The 25,255-nt window shown below is 41.1% G+C and overlaps 1 protein-coding gene and 1 non-coding gene across 2 annotated transcripts in view; one reads left to right on the top strand and one right to left on the bottom strand.

The window, feature by feature from the left end:
• TACR3 (tachykinin receptor 3) overlaps positions 1 to 25,255 on the bottom strand; it is a 254,838-nt gene that overhangs the window by 17,030 nt on the left and 212,553 nt on the right. Inside the window, exon 4 of the mRNA XM_033956793.1 lies at positions 8,334 to 8,530. Within this exon, the coding sequence (XP_033812684.1) occupies positions 8,334 to 8,530 (197 nt within the window). The remainder of the gene's footprint in view (positions 1 to 8,333; positions 8,531 to 25,255) is intronic.
• LOC117352810 lies at positions 4,450 to 4,585 on the top strand. The gene has a single exon (XR_004537864.1). It is a non-coding gene; the product is annotated as a U4 spliceosomal RNA (small nuclear RNA).

The following is a 25,255-nucleotide window of genomic DNA, read 5'->3' as shown; positions in this document are numbered from 1 at the left end:
AAACTGGATTTCCTAAAGAACAATAGGGGTTGAACAATGTATGGTAATCACTTACCCCCCCTCCTCTTTACAAAGCCACGCCAGTTGACTGCCGCTGCTGTAACTGCCCCGAAGCTCATAGAGATTTAAGAGCTTTGGGGCTTTTGCCGTGTGGCAGCTGCTAACAGGCTGTGTAAAAGGGGGTGGGGTTAATATTTTATATTGGGCCTAAAAGTTTAAAGTCAATGTAGCAATACTGGTGCTAGATCCTGAGAAAGCTTTTAAAAAGGTTGAGTGGTTTGGGATCTAATTTTCCTACTCAGATTAAGGCTTTATATGCTGTTCCAGATGCTGCAAGGTCACATACTACTACTACTACTACTATTATTTCTATAGCGCTATCAGATGCACATAGCGCTGTACAGAGTCACAAAGAGTAAGAAAACAGTCCCTGCTCGAAACAGCTTACAATCTAAACAGGCAAGACAGACAAACAAGTTGTCAAGGATGACATGACAAGGATGCCCCTGGTCTCTCCCATTATTTAACCTGGTTATTGAAACCATCACTCCATATGCAATGATGGAGATATTTGCTGGATAAAGGGGGGGGGGAGGGGCATATGAACACTGAGTTGGTATTAGTTCTAGCCGCGTAGCGCAGGTTTAGTGCGTGCTAAAATTCTGCGCATGCTAAAACCGCTATCGCAGCTTAGTAAAAGGAGCCCTTGGTGTACTATGGACATTACTTTATAATGGGCCCTTTGTTTCATAGGTAGCCAGAGCAGTTGTTTCTTGAGCAGGTGCAAGTATCCACACCTGGGTTCTGCAAGTGGGCACGCTGACTAGCAGATTTTATAATCGCAGATGTTCTTGTGGACTCTGCCCACTCTCCACCCAATCCCCGCTCCTGTGCACACCTACCAGCCATATATGCATCATCATCTCATGACTCGTACTTTAATGCCAGTTAGTAGCTTATACCAACGTGAAACATAGATTCCACAACAATAAGGATGCAGAAAACAATAGAATCACACACTTTTCTTCAACTTTCTGTACAAGTGGATACTTGATTTATAAAATGTAAAATTTGATAAATATAAAATAAAAAAAAAAAAAAAGAATCACACAGTATCCCGATGAATACAGGAACACATAAAGCACGTATGAGTCATGAACTGCACGAAAGTACACAATAAAATGTTTTAATAACAAAAATAAGTAGGCAACTATACTCTATTGCAAGCAATGTGGAATAGAATATTAGGACCCAACACGGTCTGTGGTTTGCCAATACTAGCCTACTTTGCATACTTTCGTGCGTTATACATGCACCTGCATTCATCTGGGTACTGTGTGTTTTGACTGCACTGTTTTCTGCTATTTTATACCAGCCCATTTATGCGGGTAAATCAGTGTTTTATGGTCTATAAAATTACATTTTAATGGGTAGCACTGATATTCTGTAAAGAATGGTAAAGTCTGGTTGAAGAAATCACTGTCCCCAAATTAACCAGGTTGCTTTATTCAGTTAACTAAAGTCAATATAGTCAGTGACCTTATATAATTGGGTAACTTTAATTAAATATTAGAGATGCTCATGTCAAATATTTTTGGTTTGATTCATCCTCAAATCAGTTGCAATTTTTCAACTTTAGACTCAGTTGGAACATCTGGACCATTAAAGTCAATGAGGAAAGCAATTTTGCCCTCTAAAAGTAAGACTTTCTATCTATTTTTAATTAAACTTGCTGTCAGGCTTCTGTCGTAGAGACAACATTTCAAAACATCAAGAGTGGCATGAAGCTTACTGCCTTAGGGCTAGATTATAAATTAACTAAACCTTCCAATCCTGTACTGACCCCGACTCGATTCACTAAACTGCTGCCTGATCAATCTCCTCTCTGATACAATCCACCCATGCAAATTAGTAAAACCCCATGCAAAATAGCCAAGCGACTGATTCACTAACAAATGCTTGGCTATTTTGAATCGGGTTTTACAATCCTAAAACCCGACAGGTCTGCTAGTTTTTTGACAAGTCTGCCTGTCTTTTTTATTCATTTTTTTCCATGGCACAGATATTTTGTGTGTGTTACACACGCAAAATATCTGACCCATAAAAAAAAAAAGAAAAGACAGGCAGACCTGTCAAAAAAACGCCACCCCCGACAAATACACCCCAGCGCAACCCACAAATGGCAGGAGAGAAAATGATTCCCTCCTGCCACCCGACGCGCCCCCATCACGCCGCTTAAAAATATGGCAGGAGGGATGCCGACTCCATCCTGCCACCAGATGCAGGCAAACAACCTGTCCCCCTCCCTCGTACCTGTAAACATTGGGAGCAGGAGGGGTGCTCAGTCCCTCCTGCTCAGTAGGCCTCAAGTCTTCAGGAGCAGGAGGAACCGCAAAGTCCTCCTGCTCGTCCTCCTGCTCCTGCTTCTCACAGGGCCTGCGACACAAGACCGGCCTTAGGCTCCGCCCCGGAGCATCATGTGATGCATGGGGAGGGGCCTAAGGCCCTGATTGGCTCAGGTGCCACGGGCTCCTCCTGAGGCACCTGTGCCAATCAGGGACTTCCTTAGGGCTGAGCCTAAGGAAATCCCTGATTGGCACGTGAGATGTGTGAGCCAATCCCAAATCTACCCAATCCCAAATCTACATCTGAGTGTGTCCCACAGTAATGCCTTTTTAACCTGCAGTAAGCATGCACTATTGCTTATCACAGCTTAGTATAGGGGCACCTATATAAATCATTTGGTCATTTGGCCTTTATCTGCCATCATGTTTCTATAAGGCAGAAAAAAACATAAAGACTAAAAACCTTTGGTCAAATACTCATTAAAAATGTAAAAATATTTGTCCTGCTGGGTAAACTACATTCAATTTAAAAATAAGGTTCTATTTTTCTTGTAAATGTATGTGCTGGATGTTGCCTCATCACCATGACAACAGTATACTGTGTATCAGAAAATACCTTAAATCCTCAAATGTATGGTTTTTATTCTCTCCAGGCAATGATTCACCATGACCATTTGTACATTCCTTTTAATACAGGTTTTGTGTTACAAAATCCTTGTTTCTAATTTTCTTTTAGTTTTCCCAACATACAGAATCTTATATGGAAAGGGAATTTCTAAGTACCTATTTTATTTATAATTTTAATGCACCCTATTGTCTATTTTTCTGTAAACCGCTTAGAATCCTAACTGAGTTTAGCGGTATATAAGAAATAAATTACATTACATTACATTATTACATAGAAAATATTTATCAAATTGCAATTGATTAAAAAAAAAATAATAAAAATTAGGGTGGACTTTATCAAGTTGGGATTATTTTGCAGGCTACTGTGGTATATGGGTGCATACTCCTAGCTACAGTATATGGGATTTACTACTACTACTATTAATGATTTCTAGAGCGCTACCAGGCGTACACAGTGGAGATAAGACAGACAAAGATGATACCAGGGTGGGGTACAGTTAGGGGGGAGGGGATGGTCAATCTGCTGGCTAGGTTGGTGAGCAGTGGGTAGAGGGGAGTAGTTACATAGTAATGAGCCTCTTTATATGCATCTGCATTTTTTACATCTCATTACTATGTGACATGGGGTGATATTTTTAATGCTGCATTAGGGTACCTAATGTTAAAAGTCCTTTAATATGTTAAGGGGCAAATAACACAGGTTAGTGCACTAATGCAGCTTGATAATCTCTCCATTTAATTTTCAAAGGGGGCTAAGATTTATAATAACCTATAATAGGAGGACCTGGTCTGAAGCTGATATGAGGTTGGGCGTGGGTAAAAATGCTGGTTGGGAGTTGGGGAGTTAAGACTTCACATTATGGGACTGGGGGGAGTAAGACATGCTTATCATGTGATTGGGGAGTTGGGAGTGGCTAAGGATGATGCCTGGGAGAGATAGCAATGCTAACTGGGAAATCAGAGGTTATAGTTAATGATTTAGGCAATGGAAGCTGCATAAAGATAACACTGATGCACTTAACCATACTATCTGATAACATTTTTACTCTATGGTAAATGTCTACTCTATATAGTTAGTTTGCTAGGGTTTAATTGGCACCATTTTGAATCTAATGCCAGATGGGGGGAGAGCAAGAGGGATTGAGGATTGCTCTGCTCCATAACCCTAGACCATAAGCAAACTTTTTAGGCCTGGGATGGGGGGGGGGAGGGGAGATTACAGGGGATTGATGTTCTTCAGATAGGTGGGATAGTTTTTTTTTTTGGGGGGGAGGGGTGATTGGAGGGGACAGATGTTTGGTCTGGACTAGGATGGAGTCAGTTCAACAGAAGGCTACTAAAATGGTGTGTGATCTTTGTCATAAGGCGTATGGGGACAGACTTAAAGATCTCAATCTGTATACTTAGGAGGAAAGGCGGGAGAGGGGGAGATACGATAGAGACATTTAAATACCTACGTAATGTAGGTTTAAACAATTTTTTTGCGCAGTTGCAGTATCGTAGCCAATGAGGTTAAGCCGAGGCGCGATTATTGCTTATTGAAAACTTATACCTACGTAATGTAAATGCGCATGAGTTAGTCTCTTTCATTTGAAAGGAAACTCTGCAATGAGAGGGCATAGGATGAAGTTAAGAGGTTAAGAGGCTCGGGAATAATCTAAAGAAATACTGTTTTACAGAAAGGGTGGTAGATGCTTGGAACAGTCTCCCAGAAGAGGTGGTGGAGACAGACTGTATCTGAATTCAAGAAAGCCTGGGATAGGCATATGGGATCTCTTAGAAAGAGGAAGAGATAATGGTTACTGTGGATGAGCAGACTGGATGGGCCATTTGGCCTTTATCTGCCATCATGTTTCTATGTTTCTGTTTCTTCTGGCAGGGATGGAAGTCTTCATTGGGGGTAGGAGGTGGCAGGCACCCAGTCCCTTTAAGAAGGCACCCAGGAGCATCGGGCTATTTGTTAGCAGACCAATACTCCTGAAAGGAAAAACATAACTTATGACGTTCAATGCAAGCTGCATTATTTGATTTGCACAATATTAAGGTGTTTTTTTGCATGCATTTATATGCTTAATTCATTATTATGCAGCTTGCAGTGACTTAGCCAACGTACATGATTTTGCTGTTTACACACATTGAGAGACAAATATTGTGCATTATTCATTTAACTTAGATTTGTAAATTCTAATTGACCTTTATAACTGGGTATATGGAACTCTTTATAACAGTTGCCTAAGGACAAACAGGACTGTTGAAAGGCTCACTTTTTTCACAATTGTTTTTGAAGATCTGACTGGGGCCTGTGAGTGAGACCAGGAGTTACCTGAAATCTGGACATGTTTGATCTCTGCATAAGTTTTTTCTAGTTTTCTTTTCTATATTCAAATGGAGTTCTTTTCTTTTTTTCATTTTCACTTTATGTAAATCTCTGCAACCTGTCTATAGATTTGGCAGTATAGCAAATTGTAATAAGTGATAAATGAGAACAGAAGTAAAACATTTATAATAATCTATTATATGAGGCCTTGTCTGATGAAGATTAGAGATACATTCTCAGAAACAAATTTGGGTTATCTTCTCTCAGTAGTTCCTAGAAAACTACTGATATTTTGATAAATAATATTGGTTTGATAATATTGTTGTTGTGCTGGTTAATAGCTAGGCTCCTGCCAAAGTAGTTGTCAGACCTTTCAATATTCATGGCATACTGAGTATTGAAAATAGGCATATGAAAAAGTAAAAATAAAAATAAAAAGTAAGGGCTGCATATTCAACTCACAGTGATCAGTGTTTCTTTAAAGGCTGACCACTGCTGGCTAAATTAGGCCCAGATATTCTATATAGACCCCTATACAGGCACCAGCACTAAATATCTGGGTATTATTCTGATATGACTGATATTCATACCCATGAAGTTCATTGGACATAGATTGAATTGCATGTTATGTGGTCTAGCATGCCCAGCTGGCTATCAGGGAACTGATGTGCCCGGATAACTTCTGTGACTGGCTCAGATCTGCCAGTGGAAAACCCTGTCACTAACTGGATAATGCTATGGAGGTCAGAGAAAATAATTAGTGGTATTATAGGGGCCAACTAGAGTGATTTAAATAGCTTTAAATATCAGTCCCTAAAAAGGTACTTATTGTCCATGGTGCAACGCCCATAAAACCCCCCAGCTCATTCCACATATGAAAAATGATTTGTGAAATACAGTGAGCAACTGCGAGAGGTTGTGGCAGCCATCTGAAAAGGCAGTCACAAAAGGCTTTACTCCTTGCCCCATCACCCCCCTCCCCCCATGGACTACCAGGGCTACAGAAAGGCCCAGAGGAGCCTACCTAAATGGGGGGATTTGGGGTTTGGAGGGGTATTCAGGAGGTTGGGGGTTTAGGAATGATGGTAGACTGGGAAGGGAGAGGGAATGAGATGGGGGACTCAGGAGGGTGAAAGGATTTTAAAAAATGTTATTCGAGTCCTGGCCAATATTCAGTGTTGGGGCCCACATAGCTAAGCAGGTGAATTTAGGACAGCTTTTGAGCTGTTCTAAATTCACCTGCTTAGCTATGCAGCTCCTGACACTGAATACCGTCAGCACCTGCATAACCTCTTGGCTCCTCCCTAGTGCCACTCCTTGTTCTGCTCTTGGCCTGCCCACTTTTAATATGGGCAGTCAGAAATAACATTCAGCAGAACTGCCCAATCTAGTGCCATTGAATGGTTGAGCCTCTTACCAGAGCATCTCTAGCCCACTTAAATCACACTGAATATCTTCAGTTTCTCTTTAATATTGGCATTCTGCAGTAGGATTTGAAATGATACCATCTGCCTGCATAAAATGTGCTAATATCAAGTTTATTTTTAATTTGTTACCCTGCCTATTAGGAAAAAACCTTCTAGGTGGCCGGGGTACTATTAGAAAATCATGAGGTTTCACACAGACATGATTGTGGGGTCAGGGGGTAGAAATATAATATTTAGAAGATAGTAAGAGGGAGGAAAAACAAAAGGAAAAACCATCATGTGTCTCAGATGGTCATTACAAGCTCGTTATAGGAGGATGGGAGACCAGCTTAGGAATATGCTTCCGTAGACAAAACGAGTTTTCAGGTTGAATTTAAATCTCTCAAGGGAGGTGTGAAGGCACAAGGTAACAGGAAGTGAATTCCATAGGGTAGGGTCTCAAACAGAAAAAAACAGATTGGCAGATGTATTCATGGATCATAAAAGATTGGGACGAGGAGTTTTTGATCGGCAGATCTGAAGGTCCTAGAAGGAATGTAATCATGAAAGGAATGGGGGTTCATTGTTCTGTAGTATGAACTTTGAAAACCAGAGGAGAATTTTGTAGGTGATCCGGTGAGTGATTGGGAGCCAATGTGATTTCTTCAATAGGGGAGTTATGTAATTGTACTTTCAAGCATTATGTATTAACTAACCAAATAGTGGTGTTCTGAATGCTTTGAAGTCTGCATAGGTCTTTGAATTTGATGCTTGTAAAGAGTCTACACTTGCCGCTAAGCTGGTTTTAAATATGGGACAAAAATCGCTTGAATAGCAATGTTGCCAATTGTGTAGAAATGTAAATGTGGTGTCTCTTAAAAGCCAACGTTTCATGGTCCACTACCACTTCTTCAGGGATTTCTTCTGCCAATGATGTGGGTGGAGGAGGCTTGAGCATTTATGCCCTGCCTATACAAACCTGAGGCTTTTTCTTCCGTTAAAGGCATTACTCAGTGGATTGAGTGGAGCAGTTTTGTGCGCATAGTAATTATTGATATTTATCCACTTCACCATAGTTGATTTAATAAGAAGCAGTGACTGATGGAACGAATTGGTTAATGGAAAAGTTATCTGTATGTTATTTTGTTTTATTGTGTTTTATACTGTTTTTTTGTGGTTTTATCTTATGCTTATGTTTGCTTTTTTTTTTTTTGTAATCCACTTAGTTAGTGAGTGGCTTACAAACTGCTTACTGCTGAAGGTTGAATATTATCCCCGTTAGATTTTAGTGGTAAAAAAAAACATCGCAAAGTGATTAGATCAATTTTTCATGTTAATCAACTCAAAATTCCCTTCTACTGGAAAAAAAAATCTCATGCTACCAGTTGCACAAATTCATTGATACATTAATATATTTTTAAGGCATATTCTGCACTAATGCTGGTAATTGGAGTCTACCCATATCACTTAATGCTATTGTTTCAACCAAAATTTATAAAAACAGCACAAAAGACTATTTTCAAATAACCACTTAATACAACATAGATTATTATAAAAATGAAGAATACTAGGCTTATTCTAATTTACCTGTCATTTTCTACTGACATTACAGACTTACATAACAGAGGCAGCTCTTACCTTCTGTTCAAACAGCAGTAGATGATGGGGTTGTACATTGTAGAACTCATGGCAAGCCAGAAACTGGCCAAGTAAATTTGCTGGATATATTTCCATCGTGTCAGTTGTTTGTTGAGCGCAGTAACTATGAAGTAAATGTGGTAGGGCAACCAACATATTGCAAATGTCACCACCACCACAATCATCATTTTTACCACCTAAAAATTAAAGCGCAATATTTAATGTACATAACTAAAATATCTTTCAACGTAAGTCTTTTGAAGAAAATACATTTTATATTTTCCCATTCAGCAAAGGACCTTTGCAACTAATGATCACACAAAACTCAATGAAACTACTTCTTACCTTACTCCTCAAGTTGGAAAGCATTTAGCCCAGACATGGGCAACTCCGGTCCTCGAGGGCCAGAATCCAATTGGGTTGTCAAGATTTCCCCAATGAATATGCATTGAAAGCAGTGCATGCAAATAGATCTCTTGCATATTCATTGGGGAAATCCTGAAAACCCGACTGGATTCTGGCCCTCGAGGACCGGAGTTGCCCACCCCTGATCTAGTTGTATTATAACATCTCTGGTAATAAACTACGACAGTTCTTCCAAAAGTTTCCGCACTTTCATATTTTCGCAGGAAATGGATGGGGCAGGAGAAGTGGTAAGAGGGCATGTCGTAGAACAGGACTGCCCAAATCCGGTCCTCGAGATCTACTGACAAGCTAGGTTTTCAGGATATTCACAATGAATATGCATGAGAGAGATTTGCATACCAAGAAGGCAATGCAGGCAAATCTCTCTCATGCATATTCATTATGGATATCCTGAAAACCTGGCCTGCCAGCAGATCTCAAGGACCGGACTAGGGCAGTCCTGTCGTAGAATGTCATGTGACTAGTCAGTCAGGCAAAAAAGGGTGATTATGTGGAAAAGTGAGCTATGTAATAAATAGTATTTAATAAAATAAAATGAGAAATTTTTTGAAGATCCCTCATATATATGCATTCTGCCAAATAGTCATCTTTATTTAACTAGCCAGGAATGGCTCATGGCTGATTAAATACCATTTAGCTAATTAAGCACTAATATTCAGCACGAGATGGCTGCTGAATGTTAGTATTTAGCGTTTCAGCTGGCTATCTACAAAATTTAAAGTGCTAGCCAGCTAGATTTAGCAGCCAAATCAAGCCACATAAACAGCTGGTTTGTTTTGGCCACTATAAACTTAGCCAGACAGCACTGAATATCAACTTAGCTGGCAAAATTTATACCATCACTAAACTCCCCAGTAATTAAACTAAACTCCATGCTTTATAGCAATATAGGGCTCCTTTTATGTTTAACGCGCGGAATAGCACGCGCTATACCGCTGGACGGGCTAGCCGCTACTGCCTCCTCATGAGCAGGCAGTAGTTTTTCGGCTAGCGCGGGGGTTAGTGCGTGATTAAAAGTCACGTGCGCTAAAGCCGCTAATGTGACTTCATAAAAGGAGTCCTTAATGCAATACAATATAAATGCAAACAAAAGAAAAAGCCTCAGTTTAAATAGGTGAGGGAAAAACACTCTACCAACCACACATCATAGGCATTAAAAACGTTCGTAGCAAACATTCGTATATCTGATATATTGCTAAGAAAAATTGTGACGAAGAAATCACAGTCCAAAGGTGCAAACAACTTATTTGAAGATAACTATGGGGTCTTTTTATTAAGGTGCACTAATGATTAGCGCATGCTAAATGCTAAGGCATCCATTATATCCTATGGGCATCTTAGCATTTAGGGCTCCTTTTACGAAGGTGTGCTAGGGCCTTAATGCGCGGAATAGCGCGCGCTAAATTGCCATGCTTGCTAGCCGCTACCGCCTCCTTTTGAGAAGGTGGTAGATTTTCGGCTAGCGTGCGCTATAGTGCGCGCTAATCCAGTGCATGTGCTAAAAACGCTAGTGCACCTTCGTAAAAGGAGTCCTTAGTGCATGCTAATCTTTAGCATGTGCTAAATCGGTTAGTGCACCTTAATAAAAGGACCCCTATGCGCTTATACGATTGTTTCGTAACTACAATGCTACTTCTTCAGGGCCGCTTGAGCTCACATAGCAGCTACACCGTTTGACGCGCTGATCCTCTGCGATCTTCACTCTTGTGCTAAAACTCTAGTGTAGCAGCATACATATGAGCATATAAATTTAGGTTTGACCACGTACACCATCTACAGAGCTGATAAGAACAGGAAAAAATAAGAATATCCATGGGTCAGAATGATTGTCCATCTTGTTCAGGCAGGATCCCAAAGAGTAGCAACATTCCATGCTTCTGATTCCCATGTCTCAATAGCAGATTATGAGAAGGAGCCTTGGGGAAGCTTGGAACCCCTCACCTTTGGTTCAGGCCACATCTGCTTTAATGGCTGCTGGGGATGCCAAGCCCCACCAGCCAAAGAGATATCAAAAGTCCTGCCAGAGCATAAGAACATAAGAACATAAGAACATAAGAACTGCCATCTCCGGATCAGACCCATGGTCCATCAAGTCCGGCGATCCGCACACGCGGAGGCCCAGTCAGGTATACACCTGATGTAGTTTTAGTCACCCATATCCCTCTATGCCTCTCATAAGGAGATGTGCATCTAATTTGCCTTTGAATCCCAGCACAGTGGATTCCTTGATAACCTCCTTTGGGAGAGCATTCCAGGCGTCTACCACTCGCTGCGTAAAACAGAACTTCCTGACATTTGTCCTGGACTTGTCCCCCCTTAGCTTTAAACCATGTCCTCTTGTCCGTGTCGTGTTGGACAATGTAAATAATTTATTTTCCTGCTCTATTTTATCGATGCCTTTCAGCATTTTGAAAGTCTCGATCATGTCCCCTCGCAGCCTTCTCTTCTCAAGGGAGAACAGTCCTAGTTTCTTGAGTCGTTCCTCATATTCCAAGTTCTCCATACCTCTTATTAACTTCGTTGCTCGTCTCTGCACCCTCTCTAACAGTTTTATATCCTTCTTTAGGTTGGGAGACCAATGTTGGACACAGTATTCCAAGTGTGGTCTGACCATTGCTCTATAAAGCGGTATTATGACTTTCTCCGATCTACTCGTGATTCCTTTCTTTATCATGCCTAACATTCTGTTTGCTTTCTTTGCCGCTGCCGCGCATTGTGCCGACGGCTTCAGGGTCCTATCTATCAGTACACCCAGGTCCTTTTCTTGTTCGCTCTTACCCATAAGAACATAAGAACTCTTGTGAAGAACGCAGAGGATCAGCGCGTCAAACAGTGTAGCTGCTATGTGAGCTCAAGCGGCCCTGAAGAAATAGCATTGTAGCCCCAAAACAATCATTGACTGGCTGCGCATAGTTTTTCTTCAAATAAGTTGTTTATGTTTGCACCATTGGACTGTGATTTATTTCTCACATTTTTTTCTTAGCAATATATCAGATACAATAGTTTGCTATGAAAGTGTTTTATGCCTATGATGTGTGACTGGTAGAGTGATTTTCCCTCATCTATTTAAACTGAGGCTTTTTCTTTCATTTGCATTTATATTGTATTGTATTATATTGCTATAAAGCACATTCGGTTTAATTAGTGGGGAGTTTTTTGTTGATAAATACTTGTTAAGTTTCCCTTATTCCTCCTTTTTCATAAATTTATACCATACCATACCATTTCTTATATCTCGCAATTTTCTACAAAGAATCATTGCAGTTCGCAATAAGATTGAAAACATTTATAACCTTAGCAAAGAGATTCTAGTTGGAGGTAGGGTAGAGATCTGTTATTATGAGGGGAAAATATAAATCTTTAACATTCTTCTGAAGCTGTAATAGGAGGGAACTTGACACAAGTATAAGGGTAGATTATTCCAGACTCAGGGCCCCATGGATTTGATTTATAGCAGCAAAAAATAAACTGGATATTCAATGCCTGTCACCAGAAACGGCCCAACATTATCCAGGCTCAGCGCAAGGTGGAAGTCTACATGAAATAAAGTGTTCTATTTTGCAGTTCCAAACTTATGGAATCATTTTCCCCGAGAGTTAAGATTAGAGGACAAATTCAAATCTTTTAAAACTATGTTAAAAACATTTTGGTTTTTTTTAAAGAAGCATTTGGACAAGATTCAGTCCAATCTGAATTAACCCATGTTTTTAAAATGATTTGTGGGTCCTCAGTCAGCAGTCCTGTGAAAACTTAATATTATATTATTATTTTATTTAGGAGTGAATGTTATCCTGTATGTTTTGTTGCTGTGTGAGCTAGATCTAGTCTATCTAACAATGGAGTTCTTTTTTATTTTGGTTTTATTTGATTGTATCGTGTAAACCACTTGGACCAGTAAAATGAACAAGCGGTATAACAAGATTAATAAAGCATAACCATAATAATTTTTCTCCTGATCTTTGCCTTTACCTTGATGAAATCATCACTGTCATGTGTATGCATAACTATTCTGCTTATCTACAGTATATATCAGTATAGAACTTATATCATTGTTAAAGCATGTGCTTTTTCTATCAGTTTCTTTTATCACTTGATATATCATCTTTTCATTGTTGTCAACTGAGACAATTTTTCATTTCTAAATCCCCCACATTTTCATGGTGTAACCAGTTCCTTGACATAATAACAACAAACCGAGCTTGCTTCAAACATGTCAACGATTCGTCCATTACTTTCACCCTAGATTTATGGATCCATTCTGAAACTCTCAGAACAACCTGTAATATCACAATGGTAGGAAATCCCCTAAGGTTTCCAGAAGTTTCCAAGTTTATTTAGTGCTTGATATACTGCATTGGCAAATGCATCTCCTGCAGTTTACATTTAGAATAAAAATTAAAATAAAGATTGATATGAGTTGATTAATCTATTAACAATATAAAAGAGGGGTTAGTTTTATCATCCATTCCCCTTTCATATGCAAAATGTAACCTCATTCATTTTTCTAGCATAAATAAGGCAGAAACAATTTTATCTTCATTGCCATGCTAGTCTACTGGAATGGAAATAAAGGCTAGCGAGCCAAAATAAAATACTATGATACCTTTTATTGGATAACAATACATTTCTTGATTAGCTCTCTTGAGTTTTTGTCTTCCTTCCCTAGGTCCCAGACAGAATGAACAAAAGATGACAGAAAATAGAAATGAGTCATAAAAAAAATAATAATGGAGGGGTAACCAAGTGATTAGAGCAGCAGTGTCGAGAATCTGAGGAGTTAGTATATAAATCTTACTTCTTCCACCGATGAGATTTGTGCCACTGGATAAGTCACTTCACCCTCTGTTGCCTCAGGAACAAATTTTGTAAGCTCTCTAGGATAGGGAAATAACTATGAAGGGTCGCTGAAAAGTTCTCAGCCCAACCAACAAAATTGGGGCAGTCTCCATCGAGGTCTGTACACTTAGTCCAGTGATTTTCCACTTGTTCCATTCCGTCAGAAAAATATGGAACAAAAAAAGTGGAAAATCACTGGACTAAGCATATAACCTTCGATGGAGAATGCCCCAACTTTTTGTGTTGAGCTGAGAACTTTTCAGTGGTCCCTCATATTGAACTTGAATGAAACTGGCAGTGAGCACACTTCCTTACTCAGTAATTTTCTCCAGGCACATGCGCAAGGCTGGATTAACATTACATTGGGCCCTAGACAAACAAGTTTGTGGGTTCCCCTACCCCACCAGTATTTCGCCTCTCCAGAAATAGGGAAAAGTGCAGAGTCTAGCTGTGGGTACGATAGCAATAACAAGTTTGTGAGTGAGCATGGTGATTATGTCAGCACATGCTTTGAATGGAGAAGCTTAATGGGCAGAGCTGGAGAGCAGTCAGGTTACGCAGTTCAAAAGGGAAATTCAGTCCTGGATTTCTGCAGCTCTGTCCTAGTACATTGTGGGACCTGAATTGCTGATTTCAATTGGTGATATCAGAGGCTACAACAATACGAATTGGGGTATAAGTTCAAAAATAGGACTGACCAAAAAGTCTCCCTCCTGGAGCTGGGTAATTTGGCAGCTCTGTAGTAGTGGGCTGAAAATCAGGGGGAGCTGGGCAAGTCATTTTCTCTCTCCATTACCTCTGGTATGAACCAGAAATTCCAAGGTTGGACTGCTCAAAAGGGTGAGATTTAAGGGCAACGTCTATAAGACATAAATTTACAAAGTTTTACAAGTGAAAAAAAGTTCACAAATGGAAAAACCAAAATAAAATATTTAGTTTTTTTGTTTTTTTTCTAATGCTTCTGAAAGGATATAATCAGAGTGGAGGCAGTAATAAAATAGTGTTCAAGGGATTTCATCAAGCAAAGGCATTAGAACATTGGGGGGGGGGGGGGCATTTGGGACATGTCCCCAAAATTGGAGGTAGGACTTCACAGTGTTCCCTCTAGGCTGCTCAGCTGTCCTGGCTCACCGTGTGGCTTACTTCTCACTGTCACTGCTGCTGCCCTCCCTAATCAGCAGCAGCGGCAAAACAAAACACAGTTTGTAGGACCGCATTGCACCCAACCTTGACCACCGGCCTCACCCCCTCCAGGGTCAATTCTTAGGGTAGAGCCAGCAGCCACAGGCAGGTTCAGTACAGCCCTGCAACATTTGTATTCTGTTCTGCTGTCGCTGGCCCAGAGAAACAGCAACAGCGGGAGAGGACAGACATTGGATGGAAGTAGGGAAGTGGGGCACTTTGGATGGAAGTGGGGAGAACAGAGGGGCGCATGCTGGAAGGAAGTGGGGAAGACAGGGGACATATTGGAAGGAAGTGGAAAAGATAGGGGGCATATTGGAAAAAGTGGAAGACAGCAGCATACTGGAAGGAAGCGGGGAGAACAGGGGGAACATGGAAGGAAGTGAGGAGGACATGGGGAGAGAGGGCAAATGTTAGATGGTAGGAACAGGATAGAGTTAGAGGGTGGGGAAGATGGGGACACCTGTTAGAAGGAAGTAGGGAGAACAGGGGGGAACATGTTGGAAAGAAGTAAGGAGGACATGGGGAGAGAGGGCAGATGTTAGATGGGGGGAAGAGGATAGAGTTAGAGAATAAGAGGAAGTGAAATAAAACCAGGGTGAGTGAAAGAGGCAGCAAGCTGTAGGTAGACATAATTAAAAAGGGAAATTTAGGATTGGAGAAGAAGAAAAAAAAAAAAAAGAATCTGGGCAGAGGCAGAAAATTGAAGAAACCTGAAAGAAAAAAGAAAAAGAGGAGAAAAACTGCCAACTGGGCAGGAAATCACGGCAAAATGAGGAAAGCAGAAGACACCAACACAATTTAAATAGCCATGTCTCTTACCCCCAGCCAAACTGCTGCTGCTATAATGACTGGACTATTGGAGGGGGGGGGGTTAGAATAGAAAGGAAAATAGTGCCAGCTCAAACAAGCTGTTGCTGCTAAGCCTGTACTGTGGGCTTATTCACCAAAACAACTATAAAAAAGAGTACTGGTGAACGACCACAAAGAAGGGTACAAGACCTTGAAAACCAGCATTCATTGTCAGTAGTAAATCATTTTGAATTCTTTGTACTGTAGATTTTTTATTTTAGCATGGTCCAATAGTACAGGTAAGAGGGGAGTCATCAAAGAGCTTGGCACATGCTAAAGGCACATGCTAAAGACACATGCTAAAGACACAGGTTAAAGGTGGGTAAAAGGCATTCTTAAAACTGTGAAATAAAGTTGTTTAAACTACAAAGTGTTTCTGCAGCCAAAGCTGTCCGTTCTCTGCCAAATTACTGTTCCATGAAACTGTGGACTGTTTGCATTTATTCTTATGTACCACCTGTGTGCTGTGTAGGTCATGTCCTATTGCAGAGTGTACAAACAAACAAAAATTGACCCTTGATGCTCCACAGAACTAGAAGGCAACCAAAGACAAAAACACTGTGGAGATGATGTCCAAGATGTAGACTTTATTGAAAATGCAGTCAAATAATCCACATGATGAAATGTCTAGGACCCAAAAAATTGGGGACTATGGACCCAACACGTTCCATGTTTTGACAACCCTGTCTTAAAAACGGTCCTGGTTGAGAACTCTGCGTGACTGAGTATGTCAATACGTCTGTATTTTACTCTGTCACTTGAATAAAGTAACACATTTAAAAACAAAACAACCCCCTTCCCCCAACTAAATAGCTATATAACAAATGTAGAGAAATAATTTAAGTTTAAGATAATGTAGTGTGGTAGCTATGTTAATAAATGTTATTAAGTAAAAATAGAAAATTGAAATAAGGTGCCATCATCTTATTGGATTCATTATAATATATTTTTGACTAACTTTAAAGAAACAAAACCTCCCTCCTCAAGTCAGGACACAATAGCAATATACTGTCCTAACATGGGAAGGAGGCCCTGGCCTCTGAAAGCTAATTGAAAAATATATGCATTTGTTAATTTGTAATGTTGTGGTTGGAATATGTCAGCTATCTTTATATTTTGCACAGTATAAGGGGACACACATTGCTTTCTTTTTCTCTGGTGTTGCACTGTATGAAGAGTCTGGATTCTTGGGGGGAGACTAGGTTTAATTTTTATTTCTATTTATTTTATTTTGTGGGTACTTATTTTATACTGGGTGAAGGTCTGTATTCTGCTTGTGTGAAAGGTACATTATTTCTGTTAGCGCTAACAGCGCAATTGATCTGTTCTAATCTGATTTATTTTATTTTCCAATAAATTTATTGATGTTCTCATGTTCACTGCAGTGTTTGTGGTACTTCCCTTTCCTAGGTAGGTGCTTGTTGTATGACTTGTGGAAGTTACTGCTATTATAGTATGTATGTATGTATATTATAGTATGTATAGTATATTTGTAATGTTTTGTATTACTTCTCACTATACCTGGTATTGGATTTGGATTTAGACAATACCTTTCTCAGTAATGGCTCAAGGCAAATTGCATTCAAGTACAGTAGAGGTCTTATAATTTTAAAGTTTTGTATCTGAAGCAATAGAAGTTGGAGAGTTGCTATATAGTGACTATACGTGACTCAAGCAATGTCAGTGGGAATTGAGCCTTGGCTTCCATCCTTCTCAGCTTGCTGCTCTAACCATGTTTGGCAACTCATCATCAAACTAAAGGCTAGTGGAGCAGAAGCCTGGTGACCCTTTGGCAACCTACCAAAAACAGGAAGCGGTAGCGGCTAGCGTGTGCGGCATTTTAGCATGCGCTATTCCGTGCGTTAAGGCCCTAACGCGCCTTCGTAAAAGGATCCCTAAAAGTCCCAGATCAGATGTCACTATAATTTGCTTATATTGTATGGTGAGCCCTCCAAAACCTACTGTACCTACATTAAGATGACACCTGCAGGCATAAGGGCTATTGCTGTGGTGAACTGGTGGGTACACTAAGTTTTTGGTAGATTTTGGGGGTCTTACCTTACAATATAAGCAGGTTATAGTGACTTGTGTACCTTGGACTTTTTAAGCAACATTCACTACAGTACCTCTTAGAGGGCCCCTCTGCTGTGCTCAGCTGTCTGTGAACAGTTTGCTAAGAATGCTGGCTGCTTGTTCAGATTTTTTTCAAGTGGACATCTTTATATTCGAGAATGGACAAAAAAGATAGACGTACTAAGGGCCAAAATGGCTAGATAAGTCATTTTCATTAAAAAAAAGACTTCTTGCAGTTTTGAAAATGAACATTTTCTCTACTGGATTTCTGGGCGTCTTTCTCAAAATGTGCAAATTCAGACTTAGGCATCCTAATGTATACATGCCCCTCCATATGTATACATTATTTGTATATTTAGGAGCCTTAACAAAAGCAGATCAATAGAAGATATCCATCATGAAAAATCAGCAAGTTACAGAAGATTGTCCATCACCACATAAATAAAACACATTAAAAGCCTGGCACGGCCACATTATACCCACTTCTGGGCTGCGTCAGGGGCTAATTAATAACTAATCAGTGTCTTAAGGAGTATCACCTGTTTAGTTCAAAGCAGTATGGCCTAGATTCACTAAGCCCACCGATCTTACCCAATCCGTGGACGATCCGAAGCAGGCCGACCGATTCATCAACCATCTTCATGCAAATGGGGGCGATCGGAGGCACGCCTCTCACCGATCATACAGATCACTGGAGAGCAATCCCGACACATGCGCAGACCATCTACTTTGCATGTAGATGGTCTGTGCATATGTTTGCTGTTCGTTTTTTTTCTCGCCCCGACTCTCCTGTTCACTGCCGCCCTTCCCTGCAGTGGTTTTATCCCATGGGTTTAAAGCTGGTTAAAACCATGGGTTCGCGTTGTAGGGAAGGGCGGCAAGCAGGAGCAGAGAGCTTTTTCGGCAGGAAAATTGCGGCAGAGAGCAGGGAGGGAGCAGAGAGCTTTTTGAGCGGGGAGCAGAGCTGTAAGCAGAGCAGGATCACGGCAGAGAGCAGGGGAGGGAGCAGAGAGCTAAATGGAGCAGGGCTGGTGGAAGTTGGCTGGGATTTCAGGGCGGCATGGAGCAGGAGAGTCAGCAGGGACGTGTGCGACTGGTCCTCATCACTCGCTTGTTTTGGGATCGGCCAACCCAGTTGGTGTTCCTCTTTTTTTTTTTTTTTTGTGAAATGCTGCCTGCCTACATTTGCATGCCGTTCCCCCTCATTTGCATGCACAGATCGGATCGGGTGCGGAAGGAAGGTTAATTAATTGGGTCGGGGTCACAAAATGATCGCAAAGTGGTCGGGACACAATCGGTGTCCTTAGTGAATCTAGCCCTATGTGAGTGTCATGAATCTAATTAATAGTTAATACTCCTAAAGACATCACTTAGTTATTAATTTATCTGTTTTTCTTCTGGATTTTGAGGATCATCTGCCTTGCTATTTTCTGGCACGTAGGAGCCATGTATGACTTTGAAAATGACCTCCAAAATATCATAATAAGCTATGCCATTAACAACAAAATACACTAAAGCTAAAGCATACATGCATACAGAGCAAAATGGCATAATTTCAAACATTGCACAAACGTATAATAAATCAGGTAAATATTTAGGCCACAATTCTATAAGAAGCGCCCAAAAGTTGGGCACCGAATTAGGCACATTCAGCGTGATTCAAGTAAAATTGGGTGCTGTTTAGTGAATCACGCGGAGCGGCACATATTTTGGAGGCGCCCAATAAATAGGCCAGCTCTAGGCACAACTAAAACGTAGGTGCCCATGCGAGCGCTTAAGCACGCTTAAGAGTAGTGATTCTGTAACAAGGCGCCTAACACGAAGCCATGTCTAACCTGCATAGCGCCTATTTTTTTGAAGGCCGCCTAAATTTCTAGAGGTGCCTTGTTACAGAATCGCTCTTTCTTAATAGGCGCCTAAGTTTCAATTAGTGCTGATTAAAAAGCTTAATTGGGTTTGTTATTCGATTTAGATAGGCGCCTATCTAGTTGGGCGTCTCCAAAATAGGTGCCTAACATTAGGCATTGGGTACAGAATTTGGGCTTTAATTATGTAGTTTTTTAAATTAAATGATCATTTTCAGGTAATGTAACGCCAAAGTTTCAATAGTTCCCTTTCTATTGACACATATCAAACATTTTGATTAAGTAAAAGCACATGAATGTTAATTTAGCCTTGATATAAAATTCTAGCCAGTTTGCAGTCATGGGGACAGGATGATCATAGAGTCACACTGTGCGACTGTCCATGGGCATCGCTAATTGCAGTCTTAATGCAAATCAACAAATGAATGAGAGATGAGGTCTGAAGCAAAGCTGTTATTTCCTTTCATCAAAAAAAAAAAGAAAAATCTTGTTGAAAGGTCATAGCAGGGGGTTAATGGAAAGAATAAAATGGGAATATTGATCTTTTTATTTTTTTTATAGGCATTGAAGCTTTCATCCCAGGATGTCTGTAAGTGCAATATGGTCACTATATCATAGGTCAGCAATTGACCCTAAAAAGTTTTTATGGATGCGCATTATAGCTTGTTCCCCCAACTGCATTATCTCAACTGAATCAACTCAGACTCCTGCTGCTGCTGTGCTGAATGTTTGTGGAATACAAAATTTGCCTTTCATTTCCTTCTTGGTTAATCATGCAAACCAGCAGTGGTGTCTACAGACAGAAATATTAGCGGTGGCAACAGAGGGGAATGGGCAATGCTAGGTATAGAGAGGACAAGTCAAAGCGACATCTCTGCGCATCATATCCACTATCACATCACGCTTTCCCCATCCCTCATTTTTAAATTAGCAATGTTATTTTCTATTATGTATATGCCATCTTATATCCCACCAAATCCTCACAGAGCAGAAGTCTAAGCAGGTTAGATATAGCAAAAAACATTACACAGAGCTTATATACGTACAGAGATTTGGGAATAATTGTTGATACTCATCTAACCTTTAATAATAATAATAATAATAACTTTATTTTTGTATACCGCAATACCACAAACAGTTCAGAGTGGTTCACAATGCAAGAGACTGTACATATACAGCAAAAATACAGAGAATTAATTGTCAAGTATAATGGTAATCAGTTTCAATTACAGGAGAGTACTGAGAGGGGAAGGAGAAGTCGGAGGAAAGGAAGTACAGTACATTGGATTGAGGGGGGAGGAAAGGGAAAGACCGGGGGAGGAAGAGAGGTGGTTAAAGTTTGGTCCGTTTGGCCGGGAGGGAAGGAGTTAGAGAAATTTATCAAAGAGGTAAGATTTGAGAGATTTCCTGAAGGATTGTTAGGATGGAGCAGATGAGATGAGGGAGGTAAGGCAATCATTCCATCTGCCAGCTTGGAAAGAGAGAGTTCTCTCAAGGAATCTCCTGTAGATGCATCCCTTTGGAGATGGGTAGGCAAACAGATAGACATTGCGTGTGCGGTTGGTACTTGGGAATGCAAAGTGGTGTGACAGGTATATCTGAGATGAGCCAGTTAAGGTTTTAAAGCAGAGGCAGGAGAATTTGAAGATGACCCTTGCTTCTATTGGTAACCAGTGGAGTTTTCTGTAGAAAGGGCTAATATGTTCTGACTTTTTGAGGCCAAAGATGAGGCGGATGGCGGTGTTTTGAATGAGTCTCAGAGGTTTAATGGTTTTCTTGTAGGAGCCCAAATATATGATATTGCAGTAATTCAGGATGCTTAAGACTAGGGATTGGACCAGCAGTCTGAAGGAGGGGAAGTCGAAATATTGTTTGATGATATGGAGTTTCAAGACAGTGTGAAAGCATTTTTTGACCAGGGCATTGGTATGGTCTTCAAAAGTAAGGCAGCGGTCCAGGATGACTCCAAGAATTTTGATGGTGAGGTTGATTGGGTAAGTAAGTCCGTTAAGTTGCAGGGTGGTGGTCGTTAATTTGTGGTTAGGACTTGCAAGGAAGAATTTAGTTTTTTCTGGATTCAATTTTAGCTTGAACCGAGTTGTCCAGTGTTCGACCATGGTGAGTACAGATGAGATGTGTTGTTCTGTCTCTTGTGACAATGAGGAGATAGGGATGACGATTGTAATGCCATCTGCATAAATGTAGGATTTCAGATTTCGGTCCGATAGCATGTGTCCTAGTGATGCCATGTAGATATTGAACAGGGAAGGAGATAGGGGGGAGCCTTGAGGAACTCCACAGCGGTTGCACCAAGTATGGGAGAAGGTTCCCTCATTGTGGACTTGGTAGGTATGGTTTTTTAGGAAGCCTGTGAGCCAAGTTAGTACCTGTCCCGAGATGCCCATAGAGTCAAGGCAACTAAGCAGAATGTCATGGTCTACAAGGTCGAATGCACTGCTAAGGTCAAACTGGAGTAGCAGTGTGCTGTTTCCCATGGAGAATAGTTGGAGGAGGTAATCGTTAGTGAGGCTAGGATGGTTTCCGTGCTGTAGTTGGTGCGGAATCCTGACTGGGAGTCATGAAGAATGTTAAACTTCTCTAGGTATGACATGAGGTCATGACTGACGAGACCTTCCATAATTTTGAGGAAGAGGGGTATGTTGGCAATGGGTCTGTAGTTGGCGGGTGAGGAGAGTGGTTCTTTGGGGTTTTTGATAATTGGAGATAGGGCCGAGTTCCAGCGGGAAGTAGCCGGTGGACAAGCAGAGAGTGACCCAGTTGAAGAGCTCAGCTTTGAAGGGGGGGAGGGGTTGCTGCTGTTTTCATGATGGAAGGTGGGCAGTTATCTAGTAAGCAGTTGGATTTGGAATATTTAGAGCATAGCTTGAGAAATAGGTTCCAATCTGGGTTTTCGAAGCGATTCCAGGTCATTTTCTAGGGTAGGTAGATAGATTGATGGGCTGGTGCTTGTTGTTGCAAGAGATGTTTTTAAGTTATGGATTTTTTGGGCGAAGTGGTTGGCTAGGTTTGTCGGGGAGGGAGGAAGATCTGTGGGGGAATTTTTGTGTGAGTCGATGTCAAAAAAGGAGTTGACTAGTCTGAAGAGTTTATTGCTGTTCAGGGATGGGGTGTTGATTGATTGGGCCCTGTTTTACTAAGGTGCGCTAACGCGTACGTGTTAGTCTATGGATGTGTTAGCCTTTAGCGTGCGCTAAATCGATTAACGCGCACTAATCGGTTAGTGCACCTTAGTAAAACAGGGTATAAAGCTCTCTTTTACTAAGGTGCGCTAACCCATTAGCACGCACTAATTGATTTAGCACACGCTAAACACTAATGCGTGCATGTTAGTCTATGGATGCGTTAACGATTAGCATGCGCTAAATAAAAGAACAAGAGGGCATTCAGAAAAGTTGAAAGGGAACAGATTCAAAACCAATGCTAGGAAGTTCTTCTTTACCCAACGTGTGGTGGACACCTGGAATGCTCTTCCAGAGAGCGTAATAGGGCAGAGTACGGTACTGGGGTTCAAGAAAGGATTGGACAATTTCCTGCTGGAAAAGGGGATAGAGGGTTATAGATAGAGGATTTCTGCACAGGTCCTGGACCTGTTGGGCCGCCGGGTGACCGGACTGCTGGGCACGATGGACCTCAGGTCTGACCCAGCAGAGGCATTGCTTATGTTCTTATGTTCACTGAATGTAATTTGTCTAGAGGTATCAATGAGAAGGCATGAGTTAAAACCAAAGCTTTCCTAGCCCTTATCAGGATTCAAGTATGTGGGGATTAGCAAAACCATTGCTCAGTATAAAGCAAGCAGGCCTGGGAGATAGGTTTAGATCAGAGGCGGAATGATCATAATGTATGCTGATTTACACTTTCAGATGTACTTGTGGTCTTTTCAAGAGACAAAATAGCTGTATTTAAAGAGAGATGCAATTATCTGCAGGCAATTTTTCTGGAGAGAAATTTCCACGTAGGAACTGATACAATGCCTGCAGGTACTTTGCAAATGAAATGTACAGCGCTGCATGTGTCTGGCAGAAGTGTTATAGAAATGGCAAGCAGTAGTAGTAGTAACCAGTGTTCCCTCTAAGCTGCGCTGGCGTGCGCTGGCGCACAAAATATTGCATCGCAGCGCACAAGTTTACGTCACAGCGCACGGCGTACGGAGATGGCAGGGCGGCGAGAGGAGAATCGGGCGAGTTGGCGCTGGCGCCCGATATTTGTAGCGCACAGCGAAAAAAATTTTGCCCACAACACCCGCCCGCTTAGAGGGAGCACTGACTAGTAACTATATAAGTACATTTGAAATTGCCCCTGTTTATTTGCACTCAAATTAAGATTTGGCAATAGTACAACCAGAGTTATGTTTTTGCACTTCATCACCAGGAGAAAATAGCCAAGGCGGGTGGGAAATGATGGCTTTTTTTTTTTTCTTTCTAAAAACACGTCGGGCTCCTTTTACTAAGCTGCGTTAGCGTTTTTAGCGCACGCGGCATTTTAGCGCACGCCAAACCCGCGCTACGCGGCTAGAACTAATGCCAGCTCAATGCTGGCATTAGCGTCTAGCACGCGGGGCAATTTAGCACGCGCTATTCTGCGCGTTAATTCCATTAACGCAGCTTAGTAAAAGGAGCCCATTGACACCAGCTGCTGTGAAATGTTTACTGCTGTTGCTGGAGACATGTAAAATATCCAGTGAAAAATCTCAGCAACTTAATGCATATTTTAAACAGCATTTCCCTGACCTCTTTAGTATGAATTAAGCGGCATTGCATTGTTTTCATCTGAATTCACTGCAGAGTATACAGCAAACAGCCTGGCATATGTACATTTTCTTCTCGTTATTATGCAGTATCTACAGCTCCGCTTTGGGAAGCGATTACTGCGCCTGAACGAAATATCTATTATTCTTTAGTTTAATCCTCATTCCTATACAGTGTTGTTCAAATCTCAGTATGAATTCCTTTGTTGCTTATGCAGTGCTTAGCTGTGTTTCCTTGCTCGAGTGATAGTCTAACATCAATATTTATCCATGCAGGGGATACATACGTAATCTAATCTAATCTAATCTTCTATTTGTGCGTCGCTCATACCTATACAGGCTCAAGGCGACTGTAAAGAGAGGTAAGAGGGGAGAGAAAGAGGAGGGAGAGAGAGAAGGTGGATAGGTAAGAGGAAGGGGAGAGAAAAAGAGGGGAGAGGGGAGGAAGGGAGGAAGGGAAAGGGAGAGAAGAGAGGGTAAAAGAGATTAAATATCGAACAGATGGGTTTTCAGTTTTCTTTGGAAGATGATGTGGCAAGGTTAAGTTCTGGAATACATACATACTTAATCTAGGTTTGCTTTTCTAAAATAGGCTGTGAAAACTGTAAGGCTATCAAATCGTGCACTCAGCACTGTTGCTCTTACCTTTCATGGTCTATCGTGGTACAATGATGACACTCAGGCTTTTGTCAACTCAAGTGGAATTTATTTGGCCGCAGCCATAACAGCACAATTACATAAACTGTTATCAACTTAACATTATAATCAAGCATGAACGGTGATGAACTGTACACTGTAACCGCACTTCAGAAAATGGCATAACACACAATGTACATCACCATGCAACATATAAGGAACTGATGGTCAGGCGCACAGCATCTGGCTCTCTATTCCGCACAATGTGGGGCGCCGTACAAGCT

This window comes from Geotrypetes seraphini, chromosome 1, assembly GCF_902459505.1.
Source record: "Geotrypetes seraphini chromosome 1, aGeoSer1.1, whole genome shotgun sequence".
NCBI classification, from domain to species: domain Eukaryota; kingdom Metazoa; phylum Chordata; class Amphibia; order Gymnophiona; family Dermophiidae; genus Geotrypetes; species Geotrypetes seraphini.
Note: the sequence above shows the minus strand (reverse complement) of the source record. Positions and strands in the feature narration are given on the sequence as shown.